This window comes from Epinephelus moara, chromosome 6, assembly GCF_006386435.1.
Source record: "Epinephelus moara isolate mb chromosome 6, YSFRI_EMoa_1.0, whole genome shotgun sequence".
Classification (NCBI taxonomy): domain Eukaryota; kingdom Metazoa; phylum Chordata; class Actinopteri; order Perciformes; family Serranidae; genus Epinephelus; species Epinephelus moara.
The window spans coordinates 39,666,935-39,690,987 of NC_065511.1; the positions used below are offsets into that span (position 1 = coordinate 39,666,935).

The window sequence follows — 24,053 nt, forward strand, 5'->3', positions numbered from 1 at the left end:
CATCACCAACATCTGGAACACTCAGAGACCTGAACACATCTGGAACAACTTCCTCTTTCCTTCAAAATAAAATGCAAAATACATTAATGATGTCTCGTATTTACACAGAACTTTTTTGGATCATAAATATTGGGTTTAAATGTGTTTTCAGTGTAAAAAGTTACGTCTGATGTGATGGTGCTGCAGCAAACTGTTATTATTATTATCATTATTATGTGAAGGGTTTTTTTTATGGCTGATACGGAGTGTTTTTGAACCAGAAAGATAAGTTTTTATCTTGTGCGCACAGCAAAAGAAAATGTGCACTCAAAATAATTATATAAATAATAATTACACTGAATAAATACATAATCTGAAAATACAGCAGCTCAGTGATTTTAGTGATTTGCTCAGCAGGGCGCTGGCAGAGTTAAAGAAAGTTTTTAAATACCATTCAGACTGATGCTTTTAAGTTAACAAGAAATGATGTTTCAACAGTTGATTAATGAAGTTTTTTAATTCATATAATTTCTCCAGATTGACACACGGAGTCTGGTGGTGACAGTCATGTCATTAAATATTATAAAATGTTATTAAATCCACAAGTTGTGTGCTTTAGACCCAGAAACATAATCATTGAGTTGTTCCACCTTTAGGATCAGATTGTTTATGTTGTAAAAGAGTAAAAATGTGAAAAACAAACTGGTCTAATTAAGTTAAAAAGATTTGATCGTTGCTTTTATTACAGGTAGGTGTTAGTGCGACAGGTCAAACACCTGCTCAGTGTGCTGTAACCTGAGTGTGTTCAGCTGCTGCCATCAAACTGTGTTACAGTGAACATATATAAACTTAGTACATGAGTTCTTCCTGCAGCAGCCGACAGACGCAGGTGACTTTAAAGATAAATGATCATATTTACATGATTCATGAGTTTGTACAGTGTTCAGGATCTACAGTCCTGAATCAGACACATGATGGTTTCCTGCGACAGCTTCACACTTTGAGATCCAGCTCCATCTACCTGTCCTGACACCTGGTGAGGGTCCACAGGTAGACCACCTGAGTCTGAAGCTGCAGGAGAACCAGACGCTTAACTTACCCTCCCCTGATTTAAAGACAGTATAAATAAACCCAGAGTCTCTGTGTGTTTGTTCTGTACATGGAGAAATCCCGATGACCTTTGACCTTTAGGATCCATCCAGTCTGTCGACCTCTGTGATCGTCATCTGTTCAGCTTCTCATCAAACCTGCAGGAAGACAGACACAGCTTTAGTCATTTAACCAACCATTACCAGGTTATAGGAAACACAGAAGTGAAGTGAAGTGAAGTGAACGTCTAATAAAACCTGCACAAAGACAGACAGAGAGAAGTTCAACAACTGTCATCAAACATCAGCATTTTACAGAGAGCGGTGAAGTGAAGCAAAGTTTTCACTGAGTCACATGATCAGAACACACCTGGAGTACGGCAGGTTTGTCTACAAGCACTCGACAGAGAAAAGTAAACTGAAGGGAAGTGAAGTGAAGTGAACAATGGTAAACAGTTGATCCATGACAGCTGAAGTAGCTTAGGGTCAGTAGAACTACAGTAGAGTAACAAGAGAGTCAGTAGAACCACAGTAGAGTAACAGTAAAGTCATTAGAACTACAGTAGAGTAACAATAGGGTCAGTAGAACTACAGTAGAGTAACAGTAAGGTCATTAGAACTACAGTAGAGTAACAATAGGGCCAGTAGAACTACAGTAGAGTAACAACAGAGTCAGTAGAACCACAGTAGAGTAACAGTAAGGTCATTAGAACTACAGTAGAGTAACAGTAAAGGCATTAGAACTACAGTAGAGTAACAATAGGGTCAGTAGAACTACAGTAGAGTAACAGTAAAGGCATTAGAACTACAGTAGAGTAACAGTAAGGTCAGTAGAACTATAGTAGAGTAACAACAGGGTCAGTAGAACTACAGTAGAGTAACAGTAAGGTCAGTAGAACTACACTAGAGTAACAGCAAGGTCAGTAGAACTATAGGAGAGTAACAATAGGGTCAGTAGAACTACAGTAGAGTAACAACAGAGTCAGTAGAACCACAGTAGAGTAACAGTTAAGTCATTAGAACTACAGTAGAGTAACAGTAAGGTCAGTAGAACTACAGTAGAGTAACAGCAAGGTCAGTAGAACTACAGTAGAGTAACAGTTAGGTCAGTAGAACTACAGTAGAGTAACAGTTAGGTCAGTAGAACTACAGTAGAGTAACAATAGGGTCTAGAACTATAGTTGAGTTACAGTAAGGTCAGTAGAACTACAGTAGAGTAACAATAGAGTCAGTAGAACTACAGTAGAGTTACAGTTAGGTCAGTAGAACTACAGTAGAGTAACAACAGGGTCTAGAACTACAGTAGAGTAACAGTAACGCCAGTAGAACTACAGTAGAGTTACAGTTAGTTCAGTAGAACTACAGTAGAGTTACAGTTAGGTTAGTAGAACTACAGTAGAGTTACAGTAGAGCTGGAACTCTTACCGCCGTATAGCATCTGGGATCTGTAGTCTCTCTGTGGGGATGAACTGAGACAGTTCCCTCAGACTGTGAATGAACCGAATCTTCCTGCTGAACTTATCACTGTGGACGACAGACAGAGAGACAGACAGACCTGTTATCTAACAGTAACTGTTGTGTTATATTATGTTATGTTATGTTTTGTGTGTGTGTGTGTGTGTGTGTGTGTGTGTGCGCGCGCGTGTGTGTCGCAGACCTGATGAAGGGTTTGACCAGTGTGAGGAGAGCTCTGATGTACCAGGCAGGATGGACGACCAGCAGCCCCTTCAGGTCCTTCTTCAGCCTGGACAGACAGACAGACAGACTTAGATAACACCTCTGTCGTCATGGTAACAAGGTCCGCTCTCTGACATTTACTGATAAACACCGCTGACAGTTTAATTCCTTCTGACATTTATTCAAAGCAGCTATCCAGACACCACACTCAGGAAACAAAGACTGTGTGAAGACAGCTCCACCCTGCAGTGCTGTCCTGCTGAGTGAAACCAGCGTACCTCCTGTCAATGGACGTGTAACACTGGTGGAGCCATTTGATGGACGGTAGTTTGTTTCTGGGAGCCATGGCACACAGGTAGACCAGCATGTAGTTCTCTGAAACCATCAGGTCCAACGTTCCCACAATGTACCTGCAGGAACACACACACACACACACACACACACACACACACACTGTAGAATTTGTTCTTACACTTCAACTGAAACTTCCTCACACCTTAACTGCTACATCAACTCTGCTCCTTTAAGCTCACCTGAACAGGTTGTCCATGACATACTCATAGTCGTCCACCGTGTTCTCCGGCAGGTAGCAGGAGGTGAACAGGATGATGGCGTTCATATCCTCTCCATAGTAACCTGACAGCCAATGAGACACAGAGCCACAGTGTGAATTCATGTGACGCAGGTAAAAGGAACGTTTTAAGTAATACATAGAAATATACGGATTGTGACACGCTCGGTACAGGTGTGTTGCAGGTGAGTGTGTGTGACCTCTGACCTCCATGTGACAGGACCTGCAGGTGTGTTATGGGTGTGCATCAGGTGAGTGTGTGTGTGATCTGTGTGAGAGGACCTGCAGGTGTGTTACAGGTGTGTTTGTGTTTGACCTCTGACCTCCATGTGACAGGACCTGCAGGTACGGCTCCAGGACGCTCATGTTGACGTGGTATTCATGTCCAGCAATGCAGAACCTCCTCCAGCGGCGTCCCTCGTTGTCCACCTTGTCCAGCTCAATCAGACCCTCTGACTGCTCAACCGGGCTCCTCGACATGCCCACGGCCCCGCCCCTCGACATCCGTGGGAGGTCATCTGTTTGGAGAGAGGTCAGAGGTCAGAGAGAACTCAGAGTTCATCTGTCTCTGTCTGTCTGTCTGTCTGTCTGTCTGTCTGTGTGTCTGTCTGTGTGTCTCACCCTCCCACTCCAGCTCGTGGTGGCTGTCTGGCAGCGTTCCTGTTTCGCTGCCTGAAGGCGTCTCCAGAGCCTCCAGGTTGATATCCAGTGATGGCGTCTCATCTGGCGTCGTCGACAGCGCAGCGGCAGAGAAGCCGTCGTTGCTCTGGTCGTGAGAATCACTGCGGCCCAGAGTGAGGCTGAGTGATGGGGCTACCAGGCGCTTCTTGGCCCCACCCCCAACTGTTCCTGATAGGGCGAGGGTAGTGGGCGGAGCTGAGATGAGGTGAGGGGCGGAGCAAGAGGACAGAATGATGAGACAAGATTTTACTTTAAATATTTGTGTTCCTGTATATTCTTTGATTTGTACAAAACAATAAACGTTAAGATGATTTCAGGTCACCTGGGTGCTGCGTGCTACCTGACGGGCTCTCTGCCTCCTCTGGACTCCCACAGTCCTCTGGGAAAGGGCTGAAACAAATGTTTTAAAGGGTTATTCCACTAATTTCACACATGAGGATCAGTTTTCTGGATCGTCCTCAGTCTGTAAAACCCGCTGATCTAAAGTTTGTGTAAAAAAAAAGTTATAAAATGTCCTTGCACTGCTCCATCTTTACTAATTTACAGTATCTACTGTAGTGTGTGTGACAGCACAGTGCTGTACTGCAGCAGTTTTACACCCAAAAACTATAAGAAACTAAAATCATACTTGGTGTTGTTATTGACTGTGTAGACTAATGGACATTGACACTGTCACCTCACCCACTGGATTGTGGACTCTCATTTTGAAGACTTGAGTTTGGCATTTTGGCCGTCGCCATCTTGGATTTTTGGAGACAGAAGTGACCGTATTTGGATGAGAGGGTGGAGCCAACCCTAACACTAGCTGTTAGCTTGGTTAGCACGGTGCATTTACATCTATGGTTAATCGTGATAATGCTAATGCTAACTGTAAAAAAGGGGCGGCACGGTGGTGTGGTGGTTAGCACTGTCACCTCACAGCAAGAGGGTTGCCGGTTCATTCCCGGGTGTGGGAGCCCTTCTGTGCAGAGTTTGCATGTTCTCCCCATGTCAGCGTGGGTTCTCTCCGGGCACTCTGGCTTCCTCCCACAGTCCAAAGACATGCAGATTGGGGACTCGGTTAATTGATGACTCTAACTTGTCCGTAGGTGTGAATGTGAGCATGAATGGTTGTTTGTCTCTATGTGTCAGCCCTGCGATAGTCTGGTGACCTGTCCAGGGTGTACCCTGCCTCTCGCCCGATGTCAGCTGGGATAGGCTCCAGCCCCCCCCGCGACCCTCAAGAGGATGAAGCGGTTAGAAGATGAATGAATAACTGTAAAAAACAGACTTAAATCCATTAAAACAAAATGTACTTACTGGAAAAACTAAACCTGTGACTCCTTAGAGGGTCTTTTAGTACAACCAAATGCTGAATAAGACTTTTCTTTTGGCGACTTAGTTGTAACAATTAACTTTCATGAACTGAAAACTGAAAACTTGATGGATAACTGTGCTAATGCTAATGTTAATGCTAATTGTGAAAAACTTATAGGACTTAAAACCATTAAAACAAAACGCACTTACTGGAAAACCCAAACCTGTGAATCCTTAGCAGTCTTTCAGTACAACCAAACGTTAAACAAGACATTTTTTAGGCGATTAAGACGTAACAATTAACTTTCATCAACTGAAAACTGAAATAACGACAGCTACGGCTAGTTGCGGCTAGCTTGGTTATCACAGTGAATTTACAGTCGATGGATAGCTGTGATAATGCTAATGCTAATGCTAATTGTGAAAAACTTAAAACCATTAAAACAAAATGCACAAACTGGAAAAACCAAAACCTGTGACTCCTTATGAGTCTTCATCAACTGAAAACTGAAATGGTGACAGCTAGGGAACTGCCCATTGGTTCGACAGCCCATTGGTTCGACAGCCCATTGTTCCGACCATATTAAACTCATTGTTCCGAAGTCCGTTCCGAAATCATCATGATGCCCTGTGGTTAAGGTCTGGTTAGGTTTAGGCACAAAAACCACTTGGTTAGGGTCAGGAAAAGATCATGGTGTGGGTTAAAATGAAAAAGAAAGTGACAAACACATAAGCCGTGAGCCTGCTCCGCCTCAAGCCGGTCGCGGTGCACCATACGCCCGCCGCAAGCCGTTCAGGACCGTGGACAGTCGGACTAATGGGCTGTCGAACCAATGACATGGACCCGACAGCTATGGCTACGCCTACACTCTGCCATGGTTATGCTACCTAACCAAGGTTATCGCCTGGTAGTGACTTGTTAGCTTGGTTAGCCCAGTGAATTTACAGTCTATGGTTAACTGTGATAATGCTAATGCTAATAATGCTAACGCACATTTTCGCTAGCAAAAAACAGGCTTGAAACCGTTAAAACAAAACATACTTACTGGGACAACTAAACATCAGACTCATTAGAGGATCCTTTAGCACAACCAAACTCTGAATGAGACTTTTTAGGCACCAAAATGTTACAATAACTTTTATGAACTGAAAACTGAAAAAGCGACAGCTACAGCTACACCAGGGTCGGTAACCTTTACGATCAAAAGAGCCATTTTGACACCATTAACAGGTTTTTATAACGACGATGAGAGTAACAAACATTGAAGTGCTGCAGAACAGGTTCAGATCTGACCCAACAGAGGAAACCTTCAGTTACAAACTGTTTTAACCTTCCAGCTATAGAGCGCGAGATAAGAAGAACAAACAGAGTCTGTTGGTTTAAATCTGAACTTTCAGTCTCTCTTTATGAAACACTTTCACACATCAATCTTAAACTATTTCATCTGTGAAAATAAGAACCAGGTTTTCACATACAACAAATAAACTTTGGTGTTTTGATGCATAACAATAAGCAAAGTTCCTGTCCACAGTGTGATGGTGAACTCTGACCTGGGGAAGCCGTCGTCCTGCCACTCCTCCCTCAGCTCCATGTCCTGGATGTATGAGTTGCCCGAGGCCCCTACAGGAACCCTGCAGGAACAAAACAAACACAGTAATATGGAGACTCACTAACAGTCTGACAGGATGATGACCATGTCATGGTTTCATGACTTCTTTATTTTAAACAGTGTGACTGACACATTCATTTCACAGGTTGATTTAAAGTAAGTGACTTTAACTGTTAGAGAGACACGTAGTGAACAAACAGGTGTGACGACTTAAAGCTGCAGATTTTTCATCTGAGGCCACATCCACACTGAGACGTCTTCATTTTGAGACAGCGTTTTGAAACAAAAACAATCTCCGTACACACGAGCATTTTAGCACCATACCGGAAATAATCTTGAGCAGCTCCTGAGTCCGAGACTAATTTCCCTACAGGGACACTAAAGTATATCATATCGTACCAGAATCTCTGTCCACACTAACACGCCTAAAAACGCGTATCCCATGACTATTCATGTACACTGGGCATGTGTATGTTGATGTAAACAGGAAGCAGAGTGTCTGCTCTGTGGTTGGTTGCTTAGTTACAGAAAATACTACGGAGACGGCAAAAAGTAAGACCGGAAATTTCTATGCTTTGACTGACAACAAGGTGAAACTGTTACTGAACGTAACACATAATAAAGCGGTCAAGACGTCTGAAAACAGACTGGGAGTTGTTGCAAAGCGAATATGGTGACATAGCACAGCGGTACTAGGAGCATTATCCATCACTGAAGGAAGCCATGGTGATGGGAAAGGAGAACCCACACAGGAAGGATGAAATCACAAAGGGTGTGTAGACCTAAATATAATGTTTTAGCTTGACACGTCGAGACTGGTAAGACCCAATCAAAGCCCAAACCCAAGCAAATGTCTCCATTTCCGCCCGACAAGACTGAAACGCAACCCCATAGCTTTCAGACTAAAACGGGTCAGCAGAATTTTCAAAGGTCTCCATTTTAGGGGTTCCAAAACGCCACAGTATGCATAACGTCCGGCGTATATGCAACAATATTTATAAGTTTTAAGCCAAAAAGGTATTAGTGTGGATGTAGCCAGTAAGGTTTCCTATAAGGAGTTTGATCTCTGAAGAAGTATTCAGACACTTTACTACCACAGACTTAAAGTATTTAAGATATAAGATAAAGTTCTGATGGCTCAGAGGTTAAAACACAGACTTCAAAACTGTCCAATAAAGTAAAATAATAATAATAGAAAAGTTTTTAATTCAAGTTAAGGAAAAGCCTGTGAGTAATATCAGGAAAAGTACCTATTATAGTGCAGGATGTTCTTTTATTGGAGTGCTATTACTATTGCTGTTACTGTATTAAGAGTAATAATAAATACTGTACAGTCAGTTAGTTTTATCTGAAACTGTACGTCAACTTTACAGAGGAACATTTTACATATAAAACTTAAAGTAGCACTAAGTGGAAATAATAAAGTCAAGTAAAATACCTTTAAGTATTCTCAAGTAGAGAACTAGAGTAAATGTACTGAGTTAGTGTCCTCGTTCTGCTGCTGTGAGATGTTTGTGGTAAACTGAGAGACGCTCTCAACTGGAAAAGCTGCTGAATCAGCTCAACCAGTAACTCACACACTAACACGAGACTGTGGAGTCCCGAGACTGTAGAAACAGATGTGAGTCCCCACAACATGAATACACCTCTCCCTTTCTCAAACACACAGTTATGACAAAAGCCCTGAACTCCTGAGCTCTGTCCTGTTCTCTCTCTAAAACCAGACTCCATTCACTTTTCTATCATTTTAGGTTTCTTCCTGGTTTTCCTGTTGAACATAATGATGCAGTCAGGTGACTCACCTGTCAGCTGTCAGCGGGTAACGCACTTTTAATTCAGCATGGACTCGATCCAGCGAGCAGCTTCTCGTTCCAATAAAATCTGAATCAGATCAGGACTGAACGAACCTGCCTGACTGCTCGGATTCTGATTGTTCACAGAAAGGCACCAGAGCAGGTAAGGAGGGGCGGGGCTCTTTTGTTCCTCTGTTTGTTGTTACTGAAGCAGAAGGATGAAATACACCCACCCAGGTAACCACACCTATGTACGTGTGTGTGTGTGTGTTCAGGTCACACTAAAGGAGATCAGGTGTGGGACATCCTCCTCAGATAAGGGGGTTAGGTTTCCACTGTGGTGCCTTCAGGGTCTGACTGGAAAAATCATATTCTGAGCAGGGTTCTGTGTTCTCTGAGCTCTTACAGGTGTTCTTACCTGTCCAGGTGATGGTTGTTTAGCAGTTTCTAGAGCAGGTTCCAGAGTTAGAGAGATTCCAGGAGTGCTTGAAAAGGTTCCAGGAGATGGGTGCCTGAGTGTGACTCAGTGCTCCTTAAAGGGTAAGTTCTGCATTTTTTAACCTGGACCCATTTTCCCATGTTTAGTGATGAACAATTTTTTAAACTGGTCCAGTATCGAGAGAGAGCACTGCAGCTGGCAGCAGCGAGGCAGGCTGCAGTGTAACCCCTCAGGGCATTTGTGCACCGTTAATTTACATCCACTTAAAGTGTGTGCTCAGATTAATATTCCAAGTGTCCGACAACATTATGGAAAAGAACCCTACAGAGACAGATCTTTTCGTTAAAGAATAAGATCCTTTTTGTTTAACTAGAAACACCCCTGTAACTGCCATCGCCAATTTAACTGGGTCAATTAAGGGTTAATTTCGACCGTGCAAGAATGGGTAATTGTTCAAACAGTGGAAAGACAAACCAAGATGACTTTTGTGAGTTTAATTTGTTTCTGTCAACTTTGAAATTAAGTGTGTTTTATGATGATAAAATTACTGTTTTTTTTAAATGGAGTCTGGTGGGTTTGGTGATAGCAATTTCAGGGCTGTTTCTGGTAAAACAAAAAGGATCTTACTCTTTAACAAATAGATCTATCTCTGTGGGGATCCTCTCCATAACATTGTCAGAGACTGATTAATAATCTGAGCCTGTCAGTGGCAAAAAACAAGCACTTTTAGTGGATGTGAATTGACGGTGCGAACGCGCCCTGAGTGTTTACAATCCTGTTTTGAGGCTGCAGACCTCTCACTCACTACTGGACCAGTTTCAAAATGTTTGTTCCCGATAGTCACTTAGACACAGAAACATAGTAAAATACATAACTTTCCCTTTAAGGAGATCCGAGGGAGGTTTGTAGGAGGTTCCAAGAGTTCCAGAGGTACCTGAAGAGGCTTCACAGTTGTCAAGAAGAGTTCAGATTCTTACATGGGGCTCAGGGGTTCTTCAGGAGGTTTCAGCGTGCTAGACAAGAGTCCACACTTCCTGAGGAGGGTCAAGAGGGGCTTGAGGTGGTTTAAAAGTTCTTGAAAAATATTCCAGGGGTTCTGGAAGAGCTTATTTATCAGTTGTTTAGGGGGTTACAGGTGTTGTTACCTGTCCAGGTGACAGTACTTTAGCAGGTTCCAGAGGAGGTCCCAGGGTTCTTGAGGGTTTTCAAAGATACCAGACAAGATTACAAGAGTAGTTGAAATGACTCCAGAGGAGGCTCCAGGGTTCAGGACAGGGGTTCAGCGGTTCTGTAGGAGGTTATTGGAATTCTTAATGGGCTCAGAAATCCTTAAAGAGATCATATGGGTCCTTGAAAAGGTTCTGTAGTTCTTTAGGAGATTTCAGATGTACTCCAAAAGGTTCCAAGAGAGGGGCAGGTAGTTCAAGAATTGCTGGTTCCACAGTTGTTGAGAAAAGTCCAGATTCTTGTGGGACTCAGGAGTTCTTTAGGAGGTTCCAGTTTGCAAGACAAGAGTCCAGGGTTCTTGAGGAGGGTCCAGAGGGGTTCCTTGAGATGATTTAAAATTTCTTGAAAAAGGTTTCAGAGTGCTATAAGAGTAAGTTTATCAATTGTTTAGTAGGTTACAGGCATTCGTACCTGTCCAGGTGACGGTTCTTTAGCAGGTTCCAGAGGAGGACCCAGGGTTCTTAAGGGGTTTTCAAAGAGTACCAGGGGAGATCCCAGGGTTAATGAGAAGGGTTTAGAGGTGCTTTTGGAGGTTCCAGGACTTCTTGATAAGGTTTAATATTCTTTTAAGACATCCCAGGGTCCTTGAAAATGTTCTTGAGTTCCTAAGAAGGTTCCAGAGGTGCTTAAGAAAGTTCCAAAAGTCTTGAGGGGGGCAGGTTGTTCCAGGAGTGCAGGTTCTACAGTTCCTGAGAAGAGTCCAGGCTCTTACATGGGGCTGAGAGGTTCTTTGGGAGGGTCCAGGGTGCTAGACAAGAGTCCAGTGTTCCTGAGGAGGGTCCAGAGTTGACTGAGGTTGTTTAAAAAGTTTGTTTAGTTCATCAGTTGTTCGAGAGGTTCCAGGATCCATGAAGTAAAATCAGGACTTGTGTTCTGATCTGATCACCTGATCGACTGATGATCATATTTTTTAAGTAGCACTTCCACTCTATCTTTTTGTTTCACTGTTCATGACGTGTTTGTCATGTTTGAATAAACTTTATTAGAGTTGTCTCTGAACAAACTGACCTGGGTTCAGTGTTTATTCATTTAAGTTCTGTTCTTGAACAGAAAAGACTGAAACTTGTCGTGAGTGAAACCAACCAATTATATCAATCAAATCTCTCTTCAGCTTTATACTGGAAACTCTGACTGCTGTGGTCGTCATGGTAACAGCAGCTTTCAGTCTGAAGAGATGAAAGCAGTGTGGATGGTTCACAAAGCTAACACTGGACCAGTTTATGGATCCAGGAGACACCTGAGGAGTCACGGATGACCAGTCAGTACATCACTTCCTGCTGATGAGAAACACTGACACATTGAGCAGTGAACGCACCACAGTGATCCCTTCACTGACCATCTGGAGGAACCAATGCCAGCTCCAAAAACACAAAACTAAACTTCCTCTTTCTGCTGGTACAGGAAACGCACACACACACAGACACACACAGAGCTGGTTGTGAAACCTGAAGTTCTGTCATTGTTCAAGTTTTAAATATTAAACATACCTGTCCTTGGCGTACCTGTCCTCAGCAGGCCTCTCCGTGTGCCCGGCGGGGGAGCTCATGATGTCACAGTGATGTCTCTGACCAGCATGTGTAAGTGTCTGGACGCCTGTGTGTGTGTGTGTGTGTCTGTGTGTGTGTCTCTCTCTCCGGGGGAGTTCCTACTCTGACTGAATGTGACTCGCCCTCTCTGTGTCGCTGCCTGACAGGTTCAGCTGCATTTCACAGCAGAGGCTCCCTCTTATTGGTCGACGCTCACCTGCTCTGTGCAGACAGGTGAGGCAGCAGGTCAGCTTCACTCTCACTTTATTAATATTAACAAATGAGCAGCTGAGGCTATTTAAAGCAGGAGGAAGTGCTGGGCGTCCTCACGGTCCTGCTGTCCGTTTCTTTAACCTCTGGTTATTATTTATTATAAAAGTCCAGCTGCACAAACACAAACAATTAATGTTAGAGAAACATTTTAATGCCCAGAGGAAGAATTTAAACCGAGTTTAAGATGTGCATTAATTGTAAGCACTGTCTCTCATTTGTTTTGGCTGACTTATTCATTGATTTTATCTCATGTACTCCAACACATGGCAGAGGAAGATTTGTATGAAACCAGTGACAAATTTCTATGTGAGTGAACAATACAGATGTCTATTTATAAAATGTCAAAAATTTGGCTTGAAATCTGTTTACTGAGGTTTTATTTGTTCAGACAAAAAAAAAAAAAGAATTTTGACCCAAAGTAAAAATGGTAATTTTTTCTCAGACTTAAAAAAACTCTTTAACTGAAGTCAAAACATTTCATGTAGTTTCTTATAATTTACTTTCGCTCCTCTTCTTATTTTTTTTATGTTTTTTTTTACATTTATGATAGAACAGCTGTAGAGTGACAGGAAAGGGAGGAGGGGGAGTATGGAGATGACACGCAGCAACGGGCGCTCGCATAATATATACACTGATTAAAGATTTATGCCATATTGCCCACCCCTGCAACAACGTAAAACAATATAACGCTTTAAACCAAGGTGAACTGTTCCTTTAATTCTTTACATAAACACAATTAATCACCTGCTACAGAAAAACACAACAGACCCTTCAGCAGGAGTCGAGGTGAGTCAAGGTGACCTCTGATCTCCTGTAACTTTACATCATCTGGAAAAAAGAAATGAATCAACAGGAAGTTCCAAACACAAAACTTTAATGATTGTCGTTCACAGATTCAACAGTTCACGTCAGCTGATTTTATCTAATACTGTTTGTGTTTCGTTGTTAAATTTGTTTTTATCAACAGTTTAAAACAGGTCTGAAAAGAGGTGATCATTGATGTCACAATGCTGCAGGTAACCAGCAGGTGGCAGTCACCTGACAGGAACTGTTGTAATGTACCTTTATGAAGGGAAACAGGTTGATACAAACACAACAGGTGTTGATGTCTGATGTGACATGATGAGGTGTTTGGGGTCAAAGGTCAGCAGGATGTGTTTAAAGGGGACCTATTGTGCTCATTTACAGGTTCATACTCATATTTTAGGCTTCTTCTCTTCTAGAAGACGATTACATGTTTAAATGTTTGAAAACACTTTACTGTCCTCAAACTGTCTGTGCTGGAACACCTGCATTCACCCTCTGATTGAGACGCTCTGTTTTAGCTAGGGCTGGGTGATAAAACGATCTTGAAGCGGGATTGCAATAAAACGTGTGTCAATGACGACAATAAACTATAATCAATCTGCAGTTTTTGGGATGAGCGTCATTGTACACGCCCACTTTTCACTGCAAAGTTTGTGCTGAGGTGAGGAGGAACTGAAAGAAGCGTGGATGTCACAAAAAGAGGGGAAAAGTGGGAGTGGAAGTGAGGAGCAAGGCGGCGGTGAAGCTGAGGAAGAGCTCGCATCATCCTCAAAAATGGATGAAACTGTTAGTTAAAAAAGGTTACACAACGTCAATAATTTGGAAGTGGTTTGGCTACGGACGATGACAGTCTGCAAAATATGTCGTGGGTTGGTGCCAACCAGGACGGGATGCACAACAAATCTTTTCCATTACCTGCTAAGGAGGCATCCCAGCGACTACACATGAAAATCCGCCGAACAGCAGTAAGTCCACCAACAAGTGTTCAAGGGCCGAGCACTTCTGCTGCTGTGGGCAGCGCTAGCAGTGCTGCACCAAAACACCAATCAATAGTGTCGTCTTTTGCCGCCGTAACCCCGTAAGAGAAGTGATCGAACAGGAGCAGAGATATAACAGACACGTTGTCATATTTTCTAGCCAAACATGACCCCCATAAGCACCGTGGGAAAGACGGGTTTGAGAAATTAATTAAAGAGCTAGACTGCAGGTACGAGCTGCCAGGAGGGAAATATTTTTCTCTGCTCTGCCGCAGCTTTACAACAAGCGCCGTAGGAAGCTGGAAAATCATTTGGTTTCTTCAGGTGTGACGTTATCAGGACACTTTTCAAACTCGCAGCATTATCAAATTATATATCCTCACAAATATCGATATTGATCAATACTGGGAAAATTAGCATGATAATATTTTTTGCCGTATCACCCAGCCCTAGTTTTATTGTCTGTTTCTTAAAGCGCCCCCTCCCGAAAAAGTCTACTCTGCTTGGTCAATGTTTCTGGGTCTTCCATAGGTTTGTGTTTCTGCACCGTCATTGCAGCGAGGGAATGACTGTGACGGAGAATCGCCGCACTGTCCACGGTAATTTACAACATCAGCAACCAAGATTACATGTTTCCCTGACATTAGCATGTGGCTACATGTAGCAGTGTATGTAAAGTAAACACATATAGTAGTGTACCTGGTGCAGACGACCATATAAAGAAACCTGTCACGACCTGACGTCAGCTTGTCTTGAAAGTAGAAAAAAAAAACCTGTTGTAAACAGAGGCTTTTGCTCACAGGAAATACTTTTATGTACGTGTAAATCATTATTTAACACTTTGGCCACGATTAATATGAACATCGAACACTGTAACGTTACAGAAATGACAGGAAATAAGGAAAAGAATAATAGGTCCTCTTTTAAGGCTGAGAGCTGCTGTCATGCCTGCAGGCAACAACACAGCTGAAAAAACCCACAAGCAATTAAAACTGTCATTTGAAAGAAAACTTCTTCCTCTTACCACTTCCTGTTGCTGCATCACATCCTGTCTGTTTCACAATAAAATCCCTCTGCTGGTTCAGAGCCTCTTCTCTAAAACACTTGTTGTGAAACATCAACAGGAAGTGTTTTATTAAAGTGAAATCAGCTGTTCTCGGTTAGATTTAGGGTAAAACGTGCATGAAATCAGAGGGATCACATGACCGCAGACGGGTACAGGTGTGACACACGTTTATAGACCACGCCCACTGAGAATTCACTAGTAGTACCATAATAGTGTTTGACACCTGTGATGTCACCTGGCTGCAGTGATGCACAGGAGACTGTGACATCACTTTTGGGTATGGTTACACTGATATAACTCTTTAGCATGTGATCCGGGTCACATGATCAAACCAGGTGTGGACGAGGTCACAGACTTCTCACCTGGATTGTCTCATTTTATATAAACAATAATGGGTATAAGACGAAGAATCACTTTATGCTTTGATTTGTTTTTAATCCCCAGTTAGTGTTTTTGTTCAAAAAACTTGGTGTAAAAATACTGATAACTGTAGTTTGACATTTATACAAATACTGAGTCTCCAAATGACACAACAAAGCTGATTAAACTTAAAAGCACACGTAATTTAATATTCTGCGGAGAGTAAAACCAACTTTCTTAACTTTATTCAAAGACTATTTTATCCGCTGCTCCTTGTTCATCAGGTTTCAGTTGAGCGAAGGAAAACTGATCTGCAACGGTGTCGATGACAGATTAACCGCTGAAGTTATTTTCCAAACAAAGACAAATTTAATTAAATGTGAGAATTAGCAGTTTTGCTAACATTAAATCTAAATCATGTTTTTGGTTATTTTTTATATTTAACATTTCAGTAAACTGAATCTCTGAGTTTTTGGCATTTTTCACTGTTTTCAGACAATTGTTAATAGTTATAATAATAATAATAATAATAATAATAATAACAATAAATAATACTGATAATGGTAATAATAATAATAATCATAATAATTATAATAATAATTTGCTGCAGCACCACCACATCAGACATCACTTTTTACACTGAAAACACATTTAAATCAAATATTTATGATCCAAAAAGGTTCTGTGTAAATACATGACGTCATGAATGCATTTTGCATTTTGTTTTGAAGGAAAGAGGAAGTTGTTCCAGATGTGTTCAGGTCTCTGAGTGTTCCAGATGTTGGTGATGGTTTAATGAAACGGTGTGTTTGAGTCAGTCGGTAAAATCAAGCCTCAGCCCAGATGTGTTAACGTCGTCCGTGTGTTTAATCTGAGGATAAAAAAACTTCGTAATGATGTTTGTGATGTCATCTCTGTGGTACCTTGATCATCCGACAGACAGACAGACGGGCAGACGTCCTAATGATGGACAGGTGACAGGTCAGAGGTCAGAGGTCATGCTGCTGAACTTCTCCTCCAGCGCCTGTGCGCTTATGTGCGGCAGGCCGCCATCCAGAGGACAGCCCTCCACCAGACTGTTCATTGGGGTCGGAGGGACCCGAGACTCATCCTCCTCTTCCATGTCTCCCAGGCGACCGTCTCCCAGACAACCGTCTCCGTCTCGCTCCTTCAGGAAGTCCTTAATGATGGGGAGGACCTTCTTTCGAGACGCCAGTGTGTTTCCTTTAAAGAGACACAAAGAGAATATATGTAATATTTGATAATGATCTTAAGTCACCTCCTCTTACCACATATTCTACTGTATTATATCAATATCATTATATTATACTCTATTCTAATATGATAATGTCATTCATTCATTCATTTCTGTAACTGCTTATCCTGTTGGGGGTCATGGGTGGGTGAAGCCTATCCCAGCTGACACTGGGTGAGAGGCAGGGTTCACCCTGGACAGGTCACTAGACTATCACAGGACTGACACACAGAGACAGACAACCATTCACACTCACATTCACACCTACGGACAATTTAGAGTCACCAATTAACCTGCATGTCTTTGGACTGTGGGAGGAAGCTGGAGCACCTGGAGGAAACCCACGCTGACACAGGGAGAACATGCAAACTCCACACAGAGGGGCTCCCCCAATCTGGGGTTTGAACCAAGGACTCACTTGCTGTGAGGTGACAATACTAAACACTGCACCACCGTGCTGCCCTGTATTCACTAGGGATGCACTGATAGTGAAAATCAGGGCTGATACTGATACAGATGTTTAAGATAACACTGCGTCCTTTCGTCACGAAGGTGTCCCAGCAAAGATCTCTGTTTGTTCCAAACACATTTTCTATTGCTGTGGGTAACGGTATGACGTCAATATGTCAACAAGTCGAAATATTGTGAGTATCAGGATATGAATTTTTCATATCTAGTCCCCAGGATGCTTTTAGGCTGCGTACAATTTCTGAAACAGAAAAACATCGTCCACTGTCATCGATGAATGTCATCTTATTTACCGATAGGCTGGGGGCAGTAAACAAGGAGCATATCAGGCAATACTGATGTTCGGCTGATGAAGCACTGCATCCCTAGCATGTATTATGATACATTACATAGTTATACTACAGTATTATATATTACAGTGTGTAATACTTTATACTGCAATACAATACTGTATATTATTATACTATACTATATTCTTATATTAGTGAAGCCGAGCATGAGTTTATGAACAAAGTTTGATGTTTTCTGTTATTTCTAAATAAATGTATCACAGAGGCAGAAAATCATCGAACAGAGAAGCTGATTGGCTGCAGTGAGCTCTCTCAGGTTAAGCTTTAGAAGTGGGGGTGTTTACCTTGCTTATAGGCTTTGACGTGTGAATGGGGGCTGCTGAATGGACAGAGGTTCAGGGCGGGGTTACGAGCCTGTTCCAGGTAGAGGCTCACCTGTGGAGGGAGGACTCATATTAAACAGAATCACTGACTGAGAACTAAAGGTCAACGACTTCTGTAAGTGTTTGTGGAGGAGGCAGCAGTACTGCAGTATTTAATTACAGTGTGTTTGTGAGTACTTGTAGTGTGTACCTGTTGCCTGCAGGCGGCGCTGTGGCTAAACACAGCGAGCTCTCTCATTGGCTCTTTGCTCTCAGTGAAGGAGATGGTCATCAGCAGCAGGAGGTCATATCCAAACTTCAAACAGAAATCTGAAAGCTCTGCCTCCAGCTCCGCCCCCTGCAGGAAGTCCTGGCACATGTGCGCACACATACATACATACATACACACACACACACACACACACACACACACACACACACACACAATATACTAACTGTAGTACTGTGTGGTCCGGCACAGTATGCAGTAAAGTGTGTATTACAGACTGACCTGCAGTGTGATGTAGAGAACAGAGACAGCGACATTCAAACTTCCTGAAACAGCTTTCATGTCCTTCAACAACATCTGTTCAGTGTTCAGACCTGAGAACAAAATACGTTAAATAACACTATGAACATTAAAATATTGTGATAGATGACTGTACACATTTGGCCCTCTGTGCTTCCATCATGTGCTGCAGTAATTAATTCTAACAGTTTTCTGACTGACCTGACACGTCAAACTTGGCGTCCTGCAGCGTCTGAAACAGAGTGCCCCTCGGCGGCAGAGCGGGAAAACGAGCCTCCAACGCTGCAACGATCTGACTGTCTTTAGGCGTCACTTTACCTGCTGCAGGCGCCATGTTGACACAGTCCAACACCACAGCCGCTACACACAGTAATACACATTAAAACACACATTAACATACAGTAAAACATAAAGTAATACATATTAGACGTGTTCAGGTGTTGTGAGGACCTGTTGAGGTGTTGTGAGGACCTAATCAGGTGTTGTGAGGACCTGAGGACCTGTTCAAGTGTTGTGAGGACCTGTTCAGGTGTTGTGAGGACCTGAGGACCTGTTCAAGTGTTGTGAGGACCTGAGGACCTGTTCAGGTGTCGTGAGGACCTAATCAGGTGTTGTGAGGACCTGAGGACCTAATCAGGTGTTGTGCGGACCTGTTTAGGTGTCGTGAGGACCTGTTCAGGTGTCGTGAGGACCTGTTCAGGTGTTGTGAGAACCTGTTCAGGTGTTGTGAGAACCTGTTCAGGTGTTGTGAGGACCTGAGGACCTGTTCAGGTGTTGTGAGGACCTGTTTAGGTGTTGTGAGGACCTGTTCAGGTGTCGTGAGGACCTGAGGACCTGAGGACCTGTTCAAGTGTTGTGAGGACCTGTGCAGGTGTTGTGAGGACCTGAGGACCTGTTTAAGTGTTGTGAGGACCTGAGGACCTGTTCAGGTGTCGTGAGGACCTAATCAGGTGTTGTGAGGACCTGAGGACCTAATCAGGTGTTGTGAGGACCTGACGACCTAATCAGGTATTGTGCGGACCTGTTTAGGTGTCGTGAGGACCTGTTCAGGTGTCGTGAGGACCTGAGGACCTGTTCAAGTGTTGTGAGGACCTGTTCAGGTGTCGTGAGGACCTGAGGACCTGTTCAGGTGTTGTGAGGGCCTGAGGACCTGTTCAAGTGTTGTGAGGACCTGAGGACCTGTTCAGGTGTCGTGAGGACCTGTTCAGGTGTTTACCGTAGAGCAGTTGAGCGATCTGTTGGTCCAGGATCTCTGGAGCTTTCTGGATGATGCGTTCTGTTACCAAGGTTGTGCAGGATCCCACCATCTCCACAGTAATAGGACAGGAGGTGGACAGCTCTCTTTCCTGCTGGTGATGGTCGATCACCTCCACCACTGCCCCCTCCAGGTCGCTGTCTGAACTACAGGACGGACACAGGCTGATGAAACAGGTGTGTTCACACAGGAGCTCTTGACTACCTGAGCAGCCTTTGTGGCCACCTGTCAGGTGTCACCTGTAAGGTGGGTGTGGTTACCTGGGCAGGACATTGTGGTCGACCAGCGTCAGCTGCAGGCGGCCAGCTCGGTGAAGCGCTTTAAGGTCCAGCTGGTCTCTGAACAGCAGGAGGTCTGGAGACAGAACGACCTGTCGCAGCAGGAAGACGTTATCTGAACGCAGCACGAGGTCTGACTGACGGATGTTCAGCAGCGGGAGAACGAGCATCTCACTGTGTACAGTCTGAGACAGAGACAGAGGCTCAGGTAAACATCAGCTCTGAGGAAAAACACCTGTACTGACCGGTCAATGACTCACCTTGGACAGGAAGTAGGCGTAGGTCAGGGCACACACCATAGAGTCCACGTCACAGGCTTCATTCCCCAGAACCACGTGAAACGCTGAACCAGCCTGATCAAGGTTCCCCTGAATTTTATTTTTAAAAACATCGAATCATAAAACAGGAACTGAAGTTCTGAGAGACAGAAGCACATCAGGGGGCTAATAATGATATAAAACATAACTTAAAACAAACCCAATTCCCAACTAATCATCTACGGAAATTAATCTGCAACTATTTTGATAATCAATTAATAATTCATGTCATTTTTTAAGCAAAAATCCCAAAGTGATATTTCCAGGTTGTCAAATGTGAGGATTTCCTGCTTTTCTGGGTCTTATTTCATAGTAGATTTAACAATTTGGGGGTTCGGAAATGTTGGTTGGACAAAACAAGACATCTGATGAAGTCACTTTAGGCTCTAGGACGAGGGCGTCAAACACACTGGCCCACCAAAGGATCCAGTCCGGCCCACTGGATGACTTTGCACACCTGATAATGACGCACTTGTGAAGGTTAAGCGGTGTCAGGTTTCAGGAGCAAGTTAAACACAGAGTGCTTTCAAAAATATCTAAAATTAGCAACACTTACATCCATTAATTTAAGGGCATGACAAAGAATGTGGTGACAGAGACATATGTCTGTTTTCCTTGAGAGGCCACTATGTTTGAATAGTTTTATTGTGGATTTTTGTCTTATATGTTGTATTTGTTGCATTTTTAATATGTTCTGATTGGCTGCTACCTCAGTCAGGTTTGTCTTGTAAAAGAGATTTTCAATCTCAATGGGACTTTCTGGTTAAATAAAGGTTAAATAAATAAAGATAATAAAATGCTGCTTCAAAGGCTTTTAACTCAACCAAAAAAACTTATTGTGGTCATATTTAGATATTGAACACTGTGCAAAATACTGTCAGTCAGCAGCTTCGTTACAAAATAATCTGTATCAGACTTCTATCTTAAAACACGATTGCTGGGACTCTATTGCTAAGACACTGCCAAAACTTTTGATTTGTAAATCATTTGTAAAGCAGAAGAAAACTTAACCTACTTCCTCAATAGTTTCCAATTTAGTCTGGTGTGATGACGTCAGCGTTACCACACAGGAGTGGAAATAAATGTAAAAATGTACATGTCAAGACAGTGAGTAGTGGACTGACTCAATGTGGAAAAATGTTCTTGAAACTAAACTTATGTTTCTTAAGATATCTCAGCTGGTTAATCATCTGTTTTGCAAACAGATGAATGTTTTCAGAATGTGCTTCTTCACACTAAATTTCATGTTGGGCTGTATGTGGCCTGTGAACTGAGTTTGACACCTCTGCTTTAAGATATTGGCACAGGTTTTTCCTACAGTGCACTGATGTGTGGTAGACCAAATGCTTAATCGCTAAAATAAACTACAGATTAATCAGTAACCAACATCATCACTAGCTGCAGGCCTCCAGACAGAAATGTTATAAAATAAGTGTTTTAACTCCACAGTTCCTGTTAACTGCCATTTCTTCATGACATGTGAGGAAACAGCTCCCTGAAAACACTTTGCTGTCTTCTTATAGTCTTCTCCTGCTTTGTGGACATCAGTTAATTTAGTTTTCAGAGTGTTAGGCAGCTGTTTAGAGGAGCCAATGGCTGCTGATTGTTGGGACAAGGTTTCAGGAGTCAGAGTATTTATAAAGCTTTGAAATTTGTGTCACCTGGCCTTTCCTAATGATGACTGTGAACAAGCCAGAGCCCTAACAAGCTAATTAAGGTCTGAGACCCTGGGAAAAGTTGTCTGAGAGCTCAAANAGGAGTCAGAGTATTTATAAAGCTTTGAAATTTGTGTCACCTGGCCTTTCCTAACGATGACTGTGAACAAGCCAGAGCCCTAACAAGCTAATTAAGGTCTGAGTGTGAACAAGCCAGAGCCCTAACAAGCTAATTAAGGTCTGAGACCCTGGGAAAAGTTGTCTGAGAGCTCAAACGTCTTGGGATGCCCAGACTTTTACATGGTGCTCCTTTACTTTTCCACTCTAGAAATTGTACACAACAGAAATAATACCCTAATCCTGCTTAAAATTAAAAGCATTTCATCTTAAGCTTCATGCCCTTTGAAGATCAGTTCATCTTGTACATACTGTGTAGATCTTCTACTTACTTAAGTATTCACAGTAAAAGAAAATTTGACCAGGGGTGCCCAAACGTTTGCATACTACCATTATATATTCAATTTTATACCTACTTGTTAATGTGTTGTTATAATAATAAATGTAATAAAAAAATGCGTGTTGTTCTCTGACCGTAAGTTTATAATAATAATAATAATAATAATAATGATAATAACAATAATAATATTAAATGTATTATCGTTATCATTATTATCATGATAATAATAATAATAATAATAATAATAATAATAATAATAATAATAATTTAAACTTCCGGTCAGAAAACACGCAATTTTTTTTCTCAAATTTAAGCCCACAAGAGAAAACGATAATAATAATAATAATAATAATAATAATAATGACTTTTATCATTTTCCTCTCAAATGAATTTTAAAAAAAAATGCTTGTTGTTCTCAGATCGGAAGTTTATTCTGAAAGGGTGTCAACATGTCAGGCTAACTGAGGCTAATGCTAACTGACACAAACAGTATTGAGCTAAAGTGTGTGTGTGTGTGTGTGCATATCTGTATATGTGAGTTGCTGTGTGTGTGTGTTCGTGTGTTACCTTCACGGCTCGGCGGCAGCTCGACAGAAACTCCTCCATCTTCTGTTAGCTGCTAGCTGCGACTGTTAGCTAACCCGCTAGCTGCTCCTCTGACCGGTTAACGGATTCAGTAAACGGTGACAGCCGGCTCACCGAGCAGAGGGCTGTTAGTAACACACACACGTTACCGTTAACTGTAAACGCATGACTGTCGGGATGACCGTCGTTAACGTGCTGGGTAAAAGGTCAGGAGGCCTTCAGGGTGCAGTGGAAACGTAGGAAATACAAGCAGTCTCTGTTTGTGACTGTGTAGCGAATATTCAACTGATCCAGAAACAGTTTTCTGTTTGTAGATGAAGAGAGGACAGCGGGCAGCTTCACTGAAAAACACGTTAAATATGTCATACACCACCAAAACATCCACTGCTACCTTTATAGATTATATATTATTCAGGTTCTAAAGTAAATGTTTCTGTCATTTTCAATATAAATCCTACACACAGCTGTATCTACAGTAAACATGTATAAATGCACATACTGTAGTGTACATAATAATCCCCTACATGTATATCCATTCAGTATTCTTTGCACTATTTGCTTTTTTTTTTTTTAATCGTTAATTTTATTTTATTTATTTGTTTATTTATCAGGGACAATGCATATTAATGAACAGTGAACTGTAAATATACCGGGATTAGCCAAAAGGCTAGTTTTCATCCGCAGCCCCTGGCCAGATCTGAGTTGGCAGCCTAAGTAATAAAAAAAGTTAGAACAAGTTTAAAACAATATCATTGCATGCAGTTTAAGCAAAAAATATAGTAACAGGTAAACATAGCAACACAAACATAAAAGCAGAGCAAGCCAAGACTCTACAAATAACAATTACAAAGCAGCCTAAGAAACAAACATAGACTGTGACAAACAACAGCAAGACAGACAGAAGCAAAAGAATATGGCAGGCAGGCAGTTGTTAAAGAGCAGACAGAGGTAGCAGTTGAGTATTAATGTGTACAGGTTTGATTACTGATGAGCCATGATTTCAACTGTTTTGTGAACAAATGGTATGAACTGAGTTCTCTGATGTGTACTGGTACTGTATTCCAGTTCTGCGACGCCTTAACTGAAAATGCTGAGTGGCTAAAGGCACTTTTCCTAATGGGTATGACACAGTCTCCTCGGGTTGCACCTCTCGTTGCCCGGTTATTGCTTGACCTCTGTGTGATGAAAGTTTGAAGTGGAGGGGGAGTAGTGTTATGTATGATCTTGAAAAC

General features: G+C 42.3%; 2 protein-coding genes and 1 long non-coding RNA gene across 7 annotated transcripts; 1 reads left to right on the top strand and 2 right to left on the bottom strand.

Annotated features, from left to right (window-relative positions):
• Positions 1–477: 477 nt before the first annotated feature.
• bnipl (BCL2 interacting protein like) lies at positions 478–11,983 on the bottom strand. Of its 5 annotated transcripts, none has more exons than XM_050047947.1 (10): positions 11,864–11,983; positions 6,844–6,924; positions 4,319–4,386; positions 3,937–4,191; positions 3,639–3,833; positions 3,278–3,380; positions 3,023–3,154; positions 2,725–2,811; positions 2,493–2,591; positions 478–1,226 (listed from the first exon to the last, which is right to left on the bottom strand). In XM_050047947.1, the coding sequence occupies exons 1-10, from the start codon at positions 11,905–11,907 to the stop codon at positions 1,202–1,204; spliced, it is 1,089 nt and encodes a 362-aa protein (XP_049903904.1). In that variant the 5' UTR covers positions 11,908–11,983; the 3' UTR covers positions 478–1,201. The 5 variants fall into 5 exon arrangements, with proteins under 5 accessions (XP_049903904.1, XP_049903902.1, XP_049903906.1 ...); XM_050047945.1 differs by having other exon boundaries at positions 11,849–11,979; XM_050047949.1 differs by lacking the exon at positions 11,864–11,983 and adding an exon at positions 8,705–8,857.
• On the top strand, positions 11,800–13,690 carry LOC126392519 (uncharacterized). Its single transcript, XR_007570186.1, has 2 exons — positions 11,800–11,938; positions 12,055–13,690. It is a non-coding gene; the product is annotated as an uncharacterized LOC126392519 (long non-coding RNA).
• Positions 12,858–23,035, bottom strand: prune (prune exopolyphosphatase). The gene is made up of 9 exons (XM_050047943.1): positions 22,804–23,035; positions 20,068–20,175; positions 19,790–19,992; positions 19,491–19,675; positions 18,476–18,634; positions 18,257–18,348; positions 17,957–18,115; positions 17,728–17,818; positions 12,858–16,594 (listed from the first exon to the last, which is right to left on the bottom strand). The coding sequence occupies exons 1-9, from the start codon at positions 22,840–22,842 to the stop codon at positions 16,353–16,355; spliced, it is 1,278 nt and encodes a 425-aa protein (XP_049903900.1). The 5' UTR covers positions 22,843–23,035; the 3' UTR covers positions 12,858–16,352.
• Positions 23,036–24,053: the final 1,018 nt, after the last annotated feature.